General features: G+C 38.3%; 1 protein-coding gene across 1 annotated transcript in view; it reads left to right on the top strand.

Moving 5' to 3' along the window:
• The window catches only part of fat2 (FAT atypical cadherin 2), a 147111-nt gene that overhangs the window by 103151 nt on the left and 27320 nt on the right, over positions 1 to 16640 (top strand). The window contains exons 21-22 of the mRNA XM_084719817.1: positions 405 to 605; positions 6792 to 6949. Of these exons, the coding sequence (XP_084575943.1) occupies positions 405 to 605; positions 6792 to 6949 (359 nt within the window). The remainder of the gene's footprint in view (positions 1 to 404; positions 606 to 6791; positions 6950 to 16640) is intronic.

The raw sequence follows: 16640 nt of genomic DNA, 5'->3' as shown, positions 1-16640 counted from the left end.
GCTAATATTATCGTGCATCTTAATTAGTGTTAAAGGATATGGAAGAAATAAAACATATGGTGCATTTTGAATAAGAAAGAACACAAAAGATATAAACTTAGATTTGTGTCCTTCATATTATTTTTTTTGGAAATGACAAGCAGTAAAGTTTCAGATTTAAAACAATGACATTCAGCCCCAAAACACATCATTAATTTGCTTTTGAAGGAAAATTACTGCAATTCCAAGGTATCAACTATGCTGAAATACAGAGCAATAAATATCAGGTACAGTTCTTCAGTAGAGTTGAACTCTTTGAAAAAACTGGCAACTGGTAATTTGGATGCACAAAGTCAGGCAGATAATCCTGTGAGACCAAGAGTCTCTTTGAATGTGTGGTCTGAAAGTTGAACTCTTTGATGTAGGTATTATATCCGACATCGAGGACACCCTGGGCCTCAGCATCCTCAGGGTGAGCCACAACGGGTGTCTGGGCACCGGCTGTCCGCCGCGAGGCTGCAGGAATGCTATCCAGCTGACAGGAGAAAGACTGAGCCATTTCACCACTGCCAGAGCTGCTTACATCACCCCACAGCACACCTGGGAGAGCGTCTGCCCCTGTAACGGTATGTCTGTCTGTCCATGTGTGTATGTGTGTCCATGTATACCTGTGCTTTGGAGGGGGATTAATGAGGGAGTGTGCGCGTGGATATTGATGTAAGAGTGTGTCAACCATGGAAGGAGCCTTTTATCAACAGGAATGACTGAGTTTCACAAACATTGTAACACACACGTCATCACCCTTGTCTCTTTTAAAGAACAGAAGGACCGTCTGCAGCGTCTTCCTGCTTCTCTGACAATTGATCCAATTCAAAACTACAGCATTGAATAAGTTAATGAGCCGTACTTTTGCTCCAGCAGAGTCATTTCAGTCAACTGTTAATATTCACACAGAGCAGAGCGTGCATGCTCTGCACGACTGTGGATGAAGTTGTGCAACAGAAAATCACATGAAGAAAATCTGAGGAAAACTTAGGTGCAGGCAGATTTACAGCCACCTACACTTACACTCTATTTTTTCTATTATACTGTAAAACTGGTCATTTTTATCTTTTGAGGAGTTTTTTTTTGTTTATTATTTATTTCTGCATGAAAGTACAAGACTCATAAAAGACAATGTTGAGTAAATTAAAAGAAAAAGCAGGAGGTGGGGCTTACTGAAAGGCTATAAACAAGACACACTAACTTATATATATTTTAAAGGATAGAAACCAAATAGGGAACAAAAGAAATTGGGAGAAACAGACACAGATACAGTTGTTGCTCATTCATGCCGCACAGAAATGTACCTGAGAAGTAACAGCACTACGCAACAACACACTATACATCAGTCAACCTGTCCTTTCTGTTCTTCTTTACTTAGATATGCTGTGTGCTAGGCTTATTTATGTTGAAAAGAAAGCCACATTTTGGAGAAGGTGAAAAGACATTTTTCTGTTAAAGCAACAAACATATAGTCATCTTAAGCTAGTTAATGTCAGCAAAAGTATAACAAAATACCTTGTTAGCTATTTAGTTACATGTGATAGCTAATGCTGGAGAAACACTAGCTGACTAGCTAACTAATCTACATCAATAGTTAGCCAGCTAGTTACGTCTGATAGCTAATATTAGCAAAACACTAGCTTAGTAGCTAGATTATCTACATCAGCTCTGAACTAGCTAGTTAGCTAGCATTCTGCTAACATTAGCTATCTGCAATTTTAATCTTTTACTGCTGTGAGTCAACAATAGAGTCAATCAACAGTAAACTCAGAAGTCAAGAGTTTCAGGAAGTATACTGACTGCATAAGAACACTAGATACTGAAAAGCTGCTCACAGTTAGCATGTAGCATGAATTTGTGACAAGCACACAATGAGCTTCAGGCAAGAGCCACATGAATGAACAGACTTGTAAGTGGTTTATATGAGTCACTGAGGAGAACTTGTTGCCCTCACCAGTTTCTTGCATTTTGAATTTTCTCTTTGGTTCAGGCAGAATTTGGTGGTCCTGTCCTGTCATAGGAGTTATGTGCAGGTCATCTGCTGTACTCCACAGTTTTTACTAATGATTGTTTATTACATAGCATTGTCAAATGCTTGATTCTGATTGGTCAATTACAGCATTCTAAGGTCTGTGATTTCTGCATAGCAGACTGTTGCTATGGACGCCAGTCTGATCGACTCAATCTACAGAAAGACATCTACACCCTGCGGCAAGAAACCATTAGTTTTCTGTTGCTACATCAGAAAAAAAAATCTTCCAATATCAATTTTAATATATTTGGGAACAGCACTTTGAATTCATGGTTAATGGCTGATCAGAGGTGAAAAGACACAAGGAGCTGGATGACAAGGAAACTGACAAAATTAAAGAAGACAGACATGAAGTAAATACTAAACAGAACATGGTATGGGCCATGACTGTGAAATATTCAGTTTAATGTGAATTATAATGCTAAGTAAGCTCATCTTTGCTACAGAGTTACCGTTGTTATGGACACAGTTCTAACTGTAGAAACAAACATTGTTTTTTCAAGCGGAAGCACTGAAATCTTTTCTAAACTAATAAAATCATATTTAAATCAACCTTTTATGTCAAACATTTGATTTCTTTAGTAAGTAGCTGTGTAATAAGCAGGATAATGTAGAGTGATCAGGTCACTATAGATAAATAAACCCTGACAGGGTAATGCAGGACCTGTCCTGTTTATTTCTCTATAGTGATCCACTCACTCTACATTATCCCTTACATATTTCATTACTTAGAAGAAATTTTGACTTTGAAAAGTTAAGTTACTTTTTATAATTATGTCAACTTTGTCCTGTTTGACTGCCTTTAAAATCATAATATAATTCTAAATTTACACATAAAGCCTAACAATATCATCATTAATTTAAATTGTCTTTTACCAGCTGTCAGGCTGGTCGGCGTTATCTTCACATGCAGGTTATATAAGTCTCTGTCCAGGGGAACATCCTCTGTTGCAGTTCCTGATGGAACATCACATAGTAAGACTTCCCCTCGACCTCCTCCTGTTGCAGTTATTGATCACCTTGCTGTGGCATGATGTTTCTAAAAAAGAGTCATTTTATATGGAGTCAGTGACAGTTTGACCCTCAGGTAACACAGCATTAACAGCACTCATTTTCCTGTTCTTTGGCTTTAACAGTGCTAAAATTATAGACTTTGTGGGTCTCTCAAAACAGGACTTCACTCTTGGAACTTATAAAGTTCTTCTTTTTATTCTTTGGCTTTCATGAATGAACACTTCCTGACATATGGGGCAGGAAGTGCAGTCTTATATGGTATTGTTGGGGTGTTGATTATGCTAATTTACAAGTCTCATGTGTTTGCACTCAAATACACACAGGTGGATCATTTACACTGAACACTGATTATTAACATGTTATCTGAAGTTACAAGTGTTTGCTCAATCTGAGGTAGCATGTTCATACAAGCCCATGGTATGAAAAAAGTAAGAAAAGTTACAATAAGAATGCAAAAATGTTCTTCTATGAGGCCCGTTGTTGTGCTATTTGCACCATGTGGTCTTCACTCTCCTCAGGTTTGAGTGTTTTTGGAGTGTTTCGGGAACCTTTCAGTGCATACAGTGACACTGAGATTTCTGTTGTGAGGTTGAGGATGAGGTGAGTTTTTGGTATTTGTACCAGTTTGGAATAGAAGAAGAAAAAAATAATTATGAGCATCAGCGCGTTGTGTGTTTTTCCCTCATTTCTGCTGGACTTTGCAACCATAAAGACCCATCTTCCATCAGCTGGTTCGGATTAAACAGACCTCTATTTTCACGCAACTGGATGAAGATATCTGTTGCTGCCAGAGTTCAGAGAGCCTTCTTCTTGTTCTTACTCGTTAAAACAGAGTGAACTGAGGGTATAAATCCCCAACAATTCCTATAGATCCTTCAGAACATATGGAGTATGAATGTGGGCCCTCAGTTAGCCTCTATTACAGCCAACAGAACATCTCTATCATTGAGCAACGGCGCCGCCTCATCTGAGCGTCCCCAGTGATTTGTGTTGGCATTCCTGTGTGGATTAGTGGTGTGAGGACAGAACAAAAGTCAGCTAGGGGCTCTCCAGGATATGTACTCATTATCAGCTTGTTTAGTGTCTTCTTCCCTCGGGAACATCTTCTGAATGTGTTATCGCCACCATATTTTGACTATATCGGATACCTCTTTGGTCTTAAGAGGCTCGATAAGGAGGTGTCGTGTGAGGATGGAGAACAGGAAAGAAAAACATCTAACAGCAGTGGTACCCATGCTGTTAAACTGCAGTTTGTGCTCTGATGTTGAAAGTCCATTTTATTTCTTCAAATAACCAAAACATGCATATTTTAAAAATGTTGCATTTTAAGATGTTTTAGTTGCATCCACTGAACCTTCTGTGTTCTTATTTAAAAAGAATCCAGTTACTTAAAATTATCCATTATTATTATTATTATTATTATTATTATTATTATTATTATTATTATTATTATTATTCGCAGTAGTAGTAGTAGTAGTGTTATTATTATTGCTATTATTATTATTTAAAGAATCAAGTTACTTTATTTAAAAAGAACCCAGTCATCAAAAGCAACCTAGAGAGAAAATAGATCTTTTTTGTCTAACCTGCTAAACAAAATGCTGAATAAATCACATCATCGGTGATCGATATACAGTCTGCATGTGGAACCTAAAAATAAATTCTACATTTAACTTTGAAATCTGTATTATTAAAAATGATTACACAGCTTTATTAAATACAGTATTCTAAGGTTTGTTATTTCTGTATAACGGACTGTTTTTATGAAGATCAGACTGTTGCTTTGTTGCAGTTCTGATCACAAACTCTGGAGGAACAGTAAGATCATTTTTAATTCCATAAAATTATTTTGGAATTAATGTTCTGTGTCAAATTTACATTTTTTTTGGTAAATAACCATGTAATAAGAGCGATAATGTGCACTGAGCAGGTCATTATTGTGAAATAAATCCAGAAGAGTATTTCACCCCTTTTACACCTGGTATGAAAATTTGATCTGTACAGTTTTGTGAGTTGCTGAGTTTTTAAACACTCGCTACGACAAATTCTTCATTAGTTGCCCCCTCTTGTAAATTCAGCAAATGTTATACATTATTCCTTTCTTGGTATAAAATATTGTGTCAGATTGTCCTGGTGTGCTGCCCTGTGGCTTGATAAATTATCTGCAGATCAGTTGCACTATCAGCAACCTATATTTTATATTTGGTAAAAATTAATATCTGTATCAATTCAATGTTGTGTACAAATTGCTTTTACACCTCCCTAAGATCTGAACACAGTGTGACCCGGACTGACTCCAGATGTGGTCACACAGATCTGATCACATTCTACCATCACAATGCATTTACACATTGTATTAAAATGTATTTTCCCTTATTGCAATTTGGCTAATCAATCAAGTCATTTATTGCATAAAAATGAAAAAGATTTTCTGCTCCTGCTTTTCTGATTCTAAAGGTTAGACAGTTTAACGATGTAAATAAAGAAACTGACAAAATGAACAACTATTGAATTTTTGACCTTTTGAATCATTCAAAGTTTGATTAAAAAGTTGTACCTTTTGTATTTGTCATTAAATTTCATGTTTAGTAGTTGTTTGTAAGCTATTCTTTTTAACTTTTATCTTTTGAAAGTTGACTGGCCGCTGTCGTGTTTATACAGCAACACTTTGTTTTACACTTCCAGCACACAGCAGCAGATGATCAGCACTCATTTCCCTCTCCACAAAGCCAGTTTGGATTTCAAACTGGGCACTTTGAGATGCACACAAACTTCATCAAACAAACTGGTGTTTTTTAAAATTTCCTTCAGAGAGCAGTGTGGACCACAAGGTCAAAAAATAAAAAGTTAATGGATACAAGAAGAAAAGAGGAAAGTTGTTTTTTTCTTTTACCAGCAGACTTTGAGAACGTGTTGTTACTGAACCTCCCCACAGGCATCATTAAAGTTTCATCTGAGAACCACTAAAGAAGCAGAACAAGTTTTGTCTGTACACTAATGTGCTCAGCGTTGGAGTTGGGATCATCATTGATCCATCCATTCATGAATTCACCCCTCGTTCATTCAGTCTGTCCTTGTTGATGCTCAAACTTCTGCCAGACCAGACGGTCGCAGACAACTTTGTTCTTGTTCATTTTTTTTCTTTTCCTGGGGGTTGTTTTGGTTTTACAGCTTTTTGCAATTTTCTAGTTAAAAAGATCAAACAAATTTTATAAAAACATGTTTTTTTTCTCTCTTTTCAGTCTTGTCTGTCAGATCTGAGATCACACATTACATTCAGTTTACAACGTTTCATCTGCAGACTTGGCTGTCACATTTAGTACAGAGTGAAGGTGGGAAAACAGCAATGCCTTGAAAACTGATAAAGCTCAGCTCAATGTTTTTTTTCTTTTTCTCAGAATTTTGTTGCCTTGAATAAGAATGTGAAAAAGGGTCATTTGGTTGTAATTATTGTTCAGGAGCATGATGCCCCAAAAAAGCTTAGTTAATGAGAATTTATGATTTGTAAATGTCGGCTTGAGAATCTTTCAAGTTAAGGCTCAAATAGATGAGTTGATTTGCAAAGAATGTTACATGATTTACTTGAATTGAAATATCACTTGTTTATCCAAGATACTGAGTAAAGGAGTTCTGGTCCTGAGCTCAAATCCGTGGCAGCCCTGTCGTCATCTCACTGCCATGTTTGCTCACCGTCGCTTGTTTTTGTGTTTCTGTGTTTCAGAGACGGCAGTGAGGTTCGATGGTAAGTCCTACCTGAAGTACCTCCATGGGATGGACGAGGACAACCAGGATTTCAAACTGTCACTGAGGTTCAAGACTTTCCAGGAGCAAGGCCTCATCATGTCCACCAACAGCACCAAGGACTGGGGGACTCTACAGGTATTTCTCTCTCTAAGGCTGCATTTAAAGAGGAACAGCTGACAGGATTTATTTTGAACCACTTGTGGCAGATGTTACTCTTCTCATGGCTTACTACATCTTCTGAAATATTTTTTAGAAACAGATGCAGACTCTTTTTGTTTGTTTCAAAAGTTCAGTATGTGACTGGATGTTTCTGTTCTGTCCGCCTACAGCTGTTCTGTTGTTGTTGGTGGAAAGGTGGTTTTTGCCTTTAATGAATGGTTAATGTGGGATGAAAACATATGTAGCAAATATTTTAAGCACTAGTAAAGGAGAAATTGAGTTTTCTTCTAAACACATTATACATTTCAGAACATAGTTGCTGAAAACGTGAAAAGAGTGAGAACTATGTAGTGAATTGCAGAGTTGTGAAACTGTTGTTCACAATCTTTGTGTTCAGGTGTTTTTTTGAGCGGACCTGAAACATGGCTCAGTGATGTGCCGGAGCCATGATCCCTCAACACTGTATAAGCCCCACAAACTGACACACAAACAACACCGCCTCTTCCGCCCCTCACCCTCCCTTATGGTCAGTTATATATGTACCTTCAGTGACTCTGTCAGTCCAAATCAGCCCAGCAATTCACTTAAGCTCACTTCAGTTCCAACAACCTGACACAATATACCATCCTGTCATCATCCTCTGGCTCTGGTGGTTTGAACATGTCCAGTAAAGCTGCTAAATGGAGCCCCCAGTGTTTCAGATCAGAGAAAACTGCTCATTTTTTCTAGGGATGTTACTGGTGACTATTTCTTTGTCGAGTAAATGCAAACTTAATAATTTAGACTAGTCACCCAGTCTAACAGCAAGAAAACACTCAGAAAGCAGGTAAAATTGAGCTCATGTCATTTATTGATATAGTTAAACCTCATCTGAAAAAACACTGTGTATTAAGAGTCGTTTGTAGCTGTCAATCACGTTCTTCCAATTGCATTATAAATGCTGCTGAAATGTGTGCCACTTTGCACCATGCAGTACGAAGATGGCACATCATCCTTCTAAACATGACAATTCACTAAATGCTTCAACTTTTCAGATCAAAAAGGATCAGAGTCTGCAGGTAAACAACATTGTTTACCTGGAGCTGATGTTGGTGGCCAGCCTGCCGCACAGTGTGGCTAATGTTAGCAGTGCTAGCAGCAGCAGCTGCTCTGCTTACAGGTTAACATCTGTGTCTGTGCTGCATGTGGTCACATGTTACTCCAGTTGCTCCAGCTCTGACAGTCTACATTCAACCTTATTTTCATTTTCAACATCAAAACACTGACAAACCGCCCTGTTAAGAGCTGTCATCTGTTCTACTTTGCTAATAACAACATCTGGCCATCTGGGCATATGTGCTGGATGAGACAGAGCTGCAGCACCAACTAGTAGTGGGTGGCTGCATAACAGCTCAGAGGCAACAGTTAACTGGCACTGTGCATGAATACAATATTGATAAATAGTTTAACCAACTAGTATTTCTGGTGATGACTAGCGAGCATGGTGACATGATTTTAAGACCGGATTTTCTATATTTAGCAATTTCTTAAATTAAATTCAAATTTGGCTGGGTGTTATTAACCACCCAACCCAACCATGTGTCTATGGTGTGACAAACTCAGAGCACACATTTTTTGTTGTTTTACAAGATCTTTAACTCACATGACTGATCAGCTGTTTCTGGTCTGACTCTTCATAGCTCTATAATGCACCCATGATTGCTCTACACAGTTAAAACAAATGTTAGGTTTTGCTTATTTCAATGAGCCAACTCCTAATAATCAAATTGCATAATGATGGTGGATGGAATCAAGCATTCATTTACATTTTCTATTAGACATTTACTCCAAATTCTTTTAAAACTTGAGATGCAGTGCTAGTGCTAGTTTAGCTAATACAAGGCTGGTCAGTAACTTTGCACATTTTAAAGTAGGAATGTACTTGACTAGTCGACTAGTCTAAATTAAAGTTTTCTTTAAATCAACAAGGAAGTTAGTCGCCAGAAACATCCCTATTTTTACATTTACTCTGATGTTCTGTACTTATCTTGTTCTATATCGTTAATCTTTTTTTTTCATCTCAACCAGCAAAAACATTTACACCATATCAGCATCAGTAATAATAAGCCAATAACAATAAAGGCTAATGATGACAGTAATATTACTTGACGATGAAATGCAGTCATATTAATTGAAATAATTATGTTTTCTGAAGTGATTTAAAAGTTGACACACACTTAAGCTTGATTAAATAGTGTGGGCTCTCAGCAACACCGCAGCTTTTATTACAAACTGGACCAAGGACAAACCAGTGAAGAAAAGACACACCTGTCAGTGTTTGTTCTGTTCACAACACACAAAGCTCACCTCATTGTCAGTCGGATGCTAAAAAACTGCAATTCAATTACAAATAAACGAACAAGAAAATCATTATTTTTCAGTAATTTGAAGGAGGTGTAAATATTTGTTGTGTTCTCCCCTGAGCTGGTAGGTAATTTATTTTGCTCTTGGAATATAGCTGCTGTGGAGCGATTAAATCTCCTCCTAATTTTCATGTGCTGATTATATAATGTTGTTGTTTGGCACTGACTTAGCATGAGAATGATAAAATCTGAGGGCAGCTGATTTAATCTGCGGGAGTTCTCACTGGGGAACGCAAAGCTTTTCAATCCAAAAGGTTTCCAGCTCAGATTCACAAACACTGGATGTTCTACTCCAACTGTGCCAACTGATACCATCTCAAATGTCAATATTTTATTTGCTACTTTGTGCCAGCAGTCATGTTATCAGCACAGGTGTCACATTTTTTGAAATATTTGATATCTGGTGAACATTTTGTGTCTAATCTGTTTGTCCTTTTCTGTGTTTACTGCAAACACACATCCCATAATAGCCGAGCTCTCCGCTCTGTATCTGGGTCAGCACTGTCAGCATCACACAGCACCTGTTGACATCCTGAAACTTGGCAAATAAAATCAACTTGATTTAAACTTGTTGTATTGTGGCAACGCTGACATTTCAGACAACGTGCCCTTCTTCACCGTGAAATACCAGCTGTGTCCTGGGCCTTTTCACATTCGCTGTGCTGACAAGAAAAGCCAGCGTGAGAGAGTTTGTTGTCGACTTTTTTTTTTTTTTTAACTGTCCAAACCCTGCTAGTTCTCTCTTGCCAAATCCTGCAGATGATCACAAGTTAGACAGAGCATATCAGGAATGCCTGTTTTATCTCTGGGTGGCAGATTGTTTCATGTGTTTATGTGCTTTAAATGCCTGATTGAATATCAGAGGCAGTGGTGAACTCCCACCCTGCCCACATTTAAAAGTTCCACATCGGATTATGAAGCCGGCGATACACGTCTGGGTTTATGATTCCCCGCTTTCCCGGCGTAATCAGAACATCAGTGCCCTTTTAACTGGAGTTGTGAGAGCTGCTGTCTCTGAACGCAGCACGTGAGTCACATGTTGCCCTTTTCCCTCAAAATACATGCTGAGGGAAGCAGCGAGGCTTCTGCAGGAGCCCTAATGAAAAGCTTCAAGATTTATTGATGTGCTTTTTTGGCATTGTCAAGGGAAAGGAGGATTCATCCCAGCACTGCAGTACAAGGTCTACTGTACCATACTAAACAGACACGTTGAAAGAGAATAATGAATTGTTGTATTCTTTGAGAGACATGAATAATTCTAAACAGATAACCAAAAAAAGGCTTTCTATGGACTTGAAATGCAGCATGGTACTTCCCCTTGTGGGCTCTTCTCATTTGTGTGACATCCGTGTGCACTCGAGCAGAATATTCAATCATTTTGATTCTTGGAAAACTTCAAAAGCAGCATTCAGTCTTTCCCAAGGTTCTACCTCCTGGGTTTTGGTTCTCGCCTCGCACGTGCAAGAATGTGTCCCTGCCTTGATTCATTGTGAGCAGAAATGGCTTCAAAAGGAATTTCTGAATGTGGTCATCTGAGAAGTCCTTCGCCCAGTTATTTTGTGGTGACTTCCAAGAAACTTCGTAGACATACAAGGCACCATTTGCGCTCTTCATTCCCCTCTGGGACACAAGCTGCCGTACGTCTCAGAGGCTTCTCATAAATCTCATCAGTATGCTCCGTCAAGAGCTGTGCCTTTGAAAAAAGAAAATACAAATTAAATTTCTGACTTATTTGCTGCTGTTAATTCTCTTTTATGTCTGCACACATCTCTCTTAAGTCTTCACCTTTGAAATGGAAATTGTAGCTGCTCGAATGAAAAGTCGCCATGGTAAGCCGAGCAGAAGAAGTAATGGTGACTTGTCAGTGGAAGGAAAACGACGTCCTTGATGAGGAGTGACAGCGCAGACCTGACAGCAGAGCAGTTTGTGGACTCAACGGTGAACAAAGATGTTGATACACACCGGTGTGAAATCAGTGCACCAACATTTATCTCTCATGCTCGCTGCAGACACACAAACTGTCTGACTTTCAAGCCAATTCAGGCTTTTATCTCACTACGAGGAGGAAGAAGTTCAATGTCTTGCTCAAGGACACAGTACAAGAGTGAAAGTGATAGTTCATATTATTTGAAGTGATATTGTATGAGGTACTTGCCCCCAGTTTGTAGAAGCAATGACAGGGTCAGTAACAAAAGGTATTTTAGCCACTTAAAAGGAGGTCAACTGAAAACAATCAATATCAGCTTACAGGGTTCTTACAGGTTCTGGAAATCCTTGAAATTCCTTCAAATTCAATGTCATAGTTTCAAGGTTTGAAAAGTGCTTGAAACTGCTTGAATTTGTAATTGCAGTACTTTCAAAACAGATCATTCTCTAAATAGTTTGCTTTTCAGAAAGGATTAAAGAGCGTCAGATTAAGTCACAAGATGAGGATGATTCTGCTCGAGCCTTGCTTGTGCAATACCATCTGATTTAATGTGACGAAGAAATGAAATGGAGCCTAATCATTTTGAGCATATAGAAATGTCATTTTGCACAGCTCGAAGGTGCTGGGAAAGATTCAGATTGCTCCTTGAAAAGTGCTTGAACGTGACTGTGGTAAAAGTGTAGGAACACAAAACCTATGTGTATGCTATATTCAGAATATTTTCACAGATTTACTTTGCATTCAAACAGCTAATGAGAAACCACCATTATATAAGCCAAATATTGCTCTCTCCAAAGTCACCAGACTCCATGAAATCAGTAATTTTACCTCGCAGAACACAGTGTCTAGAGAGAAACTCCAGCCCCACAAGATCTTGCAAGAGTCTCGCAGATTTGAGGTTCCTGTCTACACACAACCAACAGACACCAAGGGTACTGGACACGACGTGCCGCCACAGCAATGGCGGCACACACAAAGTGGTGGCCAGATTCGTCTATAGGCAAATAGCTCATACAAGCCCACTTCAAATAATCCTAGCTATCCCTTTAAGAGAATAAGACATGTGACCTTTCACTTAGTGGACAAAGCTATTTCCATGTTACCATATGCTATTATGTATCACAACAAACGAGTGAGTGCACTCAGTGAAGCCGCAGAGCTGCCCCCGGCGTGCTCCCAGCCTGTGTTTGTGTGCAAGTGTGCACATACATCACATGTAAGCAGAATGCATGAATGTAGCAGCCGATGTTGAATATTGAGCTTTGCCCAGCAGTATTAAAACTCCCTGCAGGAAGCTTGCAGCATTAGTGATTTATGGAGTCATGAAGCACTGATACTGTAGAGCTTCGGTCCCTGTGGAGTAAGACTTGACACAGTGCCCGCACTACACCGCCTGTGCTGATATTGTAAAATCCTGAGAGCATCAAACTGTGCTATCTCCCTTCAAATATCCACCATAAATCACACCAGAAGTCACACCAAGTCATGTAAAATAGATCAAAAGACAAGCGACAGGCGCCTCAGATGTCTCGAGGTCTTCACTTGTTCTTGTGCCAGGGAGCGTTTCGGCATCTTTCCATGATAAGCCAAAGCCAGAGCAGCCCTCATCTCTCCTCTCCTCACTGTGAGCTATCAGTGATCCATTGGAAGATGTTTGCGGATCTGTTCCTCCAAAATTAATCATTCCTGTTGGTATTTTTCATCATTCCAGCCACGGGGAATTAGACTAAAAACAGAGCAGCGTCGCCCGGAGGATGCCCTGCAGAGGCTGAATGCTGAGCAACCTGTCCATGTTTTACTTAAAGAGTTTTAAGAGAAAGCAAAAAAATACAACCTCAAGACGGAAAATAGATCTGCAAAATAAAGACAGAAAAGCTCAGCATCCTGCAGCAATTAAAGAAGCAGGAACCAAGCAGATTGGTATCAATAATGCATTGCAGTTTTCAGCGTCGCAATGGGATGATGCTTGGCAATTTGCAAAATACACATTTCCTCTGTATATTTAATGGGGGAGATATGAGGAGCTTTCCATTACATAAAGAAAACATGAATAAAAAAAAGCCGCTGGCTTGTTAGTTTGTGGGAATGCTGAGCATGCAGAAGCGTTGAGTGGATCCCGCTGATGTTGATGAAGTGCTGAATAAATGTGTGTGACTCTGCACCCTGTGTGATGTTGTACCGGGAGAACATGGGGAGCCAACAGTGAGAGCAGATTTTTATTTGTAACACAAAGGACCTGTCAACAAAACCACAGAAGTGTTTGTCTTTCTCTTAAACCTCCACAGGCTGTCAGCTGCTGGCACTGGTTCATTTGATCCTATTGCTTAATTCACATCCTTGTTTATTTATTACTTTGGTGCATAAATATTGAATCTTTAACACAGTACATACCAGTATTTGTTATACTCCATACTAACTACCAAGCTTGCAGCACTGATTTTATAATTAGTTCATTGGCTGTATATAAAGATGGATGACATGACAGCTCCCCAAAAGTGAAGCCAAAACATCTCGATCGCCCCCTGGTGGCTGGCTGCAGTAAAGCCCCCCCACCATGTTAACAGGTGGGACATTAAGCCAAATTAAAACATCAGAGTACATGTCAAATACATTTTTCCCAAAGATGATTTTTGTCATTTTAGGGGGTCCAATCAGGGCTTTGATCTGACAAAATGAGACATTTAAAGACATTACCTTTGACTGTGATGGACATTTTTCATTACTTTCACTGCGACATTTTATGTACGTTGCAGCTCTACATTAAACATGACAGTTAACTGTAGTAGGGCTGTAACTAATGATTATTTTCACAGTTAATAAGTCGATAATTTTCTTAATTAATCGATCAATAGTTGTGTGTCTAAAAAATTTCAGAAGATGGCGAAAAATGTTGATCATTGTTTCCCAAAGCCCAAGATGACGTCCTCAAGACAATATTCAGTTTACTGTCAGAGAGGAATAAAGAATGCAGAAAATATTAACATTTAAGGAGCTGGAATCAGAATTTTGATGTTTTTCTATTAAAAAATTACTCAAACTTATTAACCAATTATCAAAATAGAGATTAATTAAATAATGTATAATATATATGTATATATATGTATGTATATTCATTCGTAAGTAAATCAGTTTGTGCAAAGGCAAGTAAAAATTGACTTAGGGCAAATAATTTTTGACCCACTTGCCCAACTGGGCAAATGAAAAAAAAAAAAGCATTAGCATTGAACCCTGCAGGTGTTAATTTTTCTGATTAATTTGGTTTTAATAGTTGGTCGATGCAACAAAAAGGTGGTTTCACATGATTGAGTAGGCTGGCTGTGTAGGCAGGACCTGCTGCACAGACTCTGGCTCCAAATGACGTCACCAGTGCAGGATGGCAGCGCTTGTATCTGGGATATGGCTTCAGTTCTGTACAGTGGGAGGAGGTGGGGACGTGTCATCCATCTTTATATAGTCTATGGCTTAGACCAGACCAAACACAAAACAGAAGTGCAGCGTTGATGATTTGCAGGTTAAAACTGCTACATCTTAATGTTGCTTCAGCAGCATTTAAAGGACTTTATTTCAGCGTAGAGAAGATTCTAACTCCATGTTGAAATAAAGCTGTTTAAACAGTGATCTAAACATGTAAGAACCTTTCACTTTGGCCCAGCTTTAACCAAGATGTCTAGACGTCTTCTGACTTTCAAACCAGCAAATCAATGCATCCAGCGGGCTAATAACACCAGCAAAGATTACTATAATTCACCAGAGAAATCAATATAATAAGCATTACAATATGATGCAAAAATACAGAACAACAAAGTCTAAAATTCCAAGTGAACTGACACAGATGATGACATGTTTAACACACCCAGATATGTAAACTTTCAAATGAATTTCTGTTCGGTTTGAGTCTTTGAGAAGAAAGAATTTTCACTTGATTTCTAAATCGAAAGTTGTCGCCTCAGTTTAACGTGATAAAGTGTAAAGAAAAGAAAAAAGAAAACTCATTAGGACAGCAGAATTACCCTGAAGGCAGAGAATCATAAAAACATTACTTGGAGCTTATAAACTGTGAATGCATACATAAAAAAAATATCACTGGTTAGATGATCATTGGTTATACTTTAGAATGACTCAGTAAAAAACAATATTGCCTTAAAGTTTCATCTGAGTTTATTAAAAATGTACTGAATACAAAGTATATTGAATTAAAGTCACAGTTATTATTCTTCAAAAGCAAGACAACTAACTTAAAATTAAAATTCTAACTCAACAGAACCTTGTCCTTATCTCTCCCCACTCGCCCAAACACTCTCTCATAAAAAAGAGAGAGTATATAAGCCGAGACAAAACTGTTTACATAATGTGTAATCTGGAGCCTCTACTTTAGCTGATAAGAGGTTAGGCGATCTTAACTTTCTGTTTTACAAACAGAAAGTTAAAGAGCTTAACTCTTCCAAGGTATTGTGTTTTAATACATTTATTAAAGTCTCTGGAAACCCAAATCCACAACAGCCTTCTAACTATGAGATGTACATAATAGTAAGCCTCTAAAAAAGTATTAGAAACTAGTTTGAATCTAAATTTGAAATATTGTCATTTATAGGACTAGAGTGTAGGATTTAGGAGCATCTAGCAGTGAAATAGCAGATTTCAACTAACATGTCTGCCATGCTGGTAGAAGAATTGAAGTGATAATACAGTAATGAAGACATACCTTTATCATGTTCCATTTCTGCCAATAGATCCTGTTAAATGGTACACTCCTATGAGTGTAATATTTAGGTTACAGTTTACTCATATTGGGGTGTGGTTATGCTCATTTACATTAATTAAGCAATTAATTCCACTTACCAATTATTTAAAAAAAAAACAGTTGTCCTACTCAAACAGGTGCACTCTGCCCTCACTTAATCTGCCTCTGAGTCTGAGCCAACAACAGGGACGTGAAACCGTTCTGTTGCTCCAGACTCCTTTAACAAATGCACTCATTTTACCTCACAGAAATCAATATCAGTTTAAGTGTATTCTATATTTAGGACATTTTCACTGCTTTACTTTGCAGTCAGACAGCCTCTTCTGATGGGTTCCTGAAGCCACCGTCTAGTTTCCCTTCACAGCCACCAAGATTCCTAGAAAAAAACATATAATTTTATCTCCTAGGACACAGGAGCTGCTGGTCTACTGCTGCTTCAGTCTGCAGCAAGAAACATTAGTTTGGATCTAAATTAACATGTTAATACACCAAAGTCACAAAATAACACAAACTAAAATATTAAGACAGCTGTAGACTTGCGAGTCCCAACTTCTGCAATGTAAAATGACTGTTTTTGTAAAAGGAATCTGGCTGCTT

This window comes from Lutjanus erythropterus, chromosome 5 (assembly GCF_056507025.1).
Source record: "Lutjanus erythropterus isolate fLutEry1 chromosome 5, fLutEry1.hap2, whole genome shotgun sequence".
NCBI classification, from domain to species: Eukaryota; Metazoa; Chordata; class Actinopteri; order Lutjaniformes; family Lutjanidae; genus Lutjanus; species Lutjanus erythropterus.
This window is presented reverse-complemented; position numbering and strand designations above follow the sequence as displayed.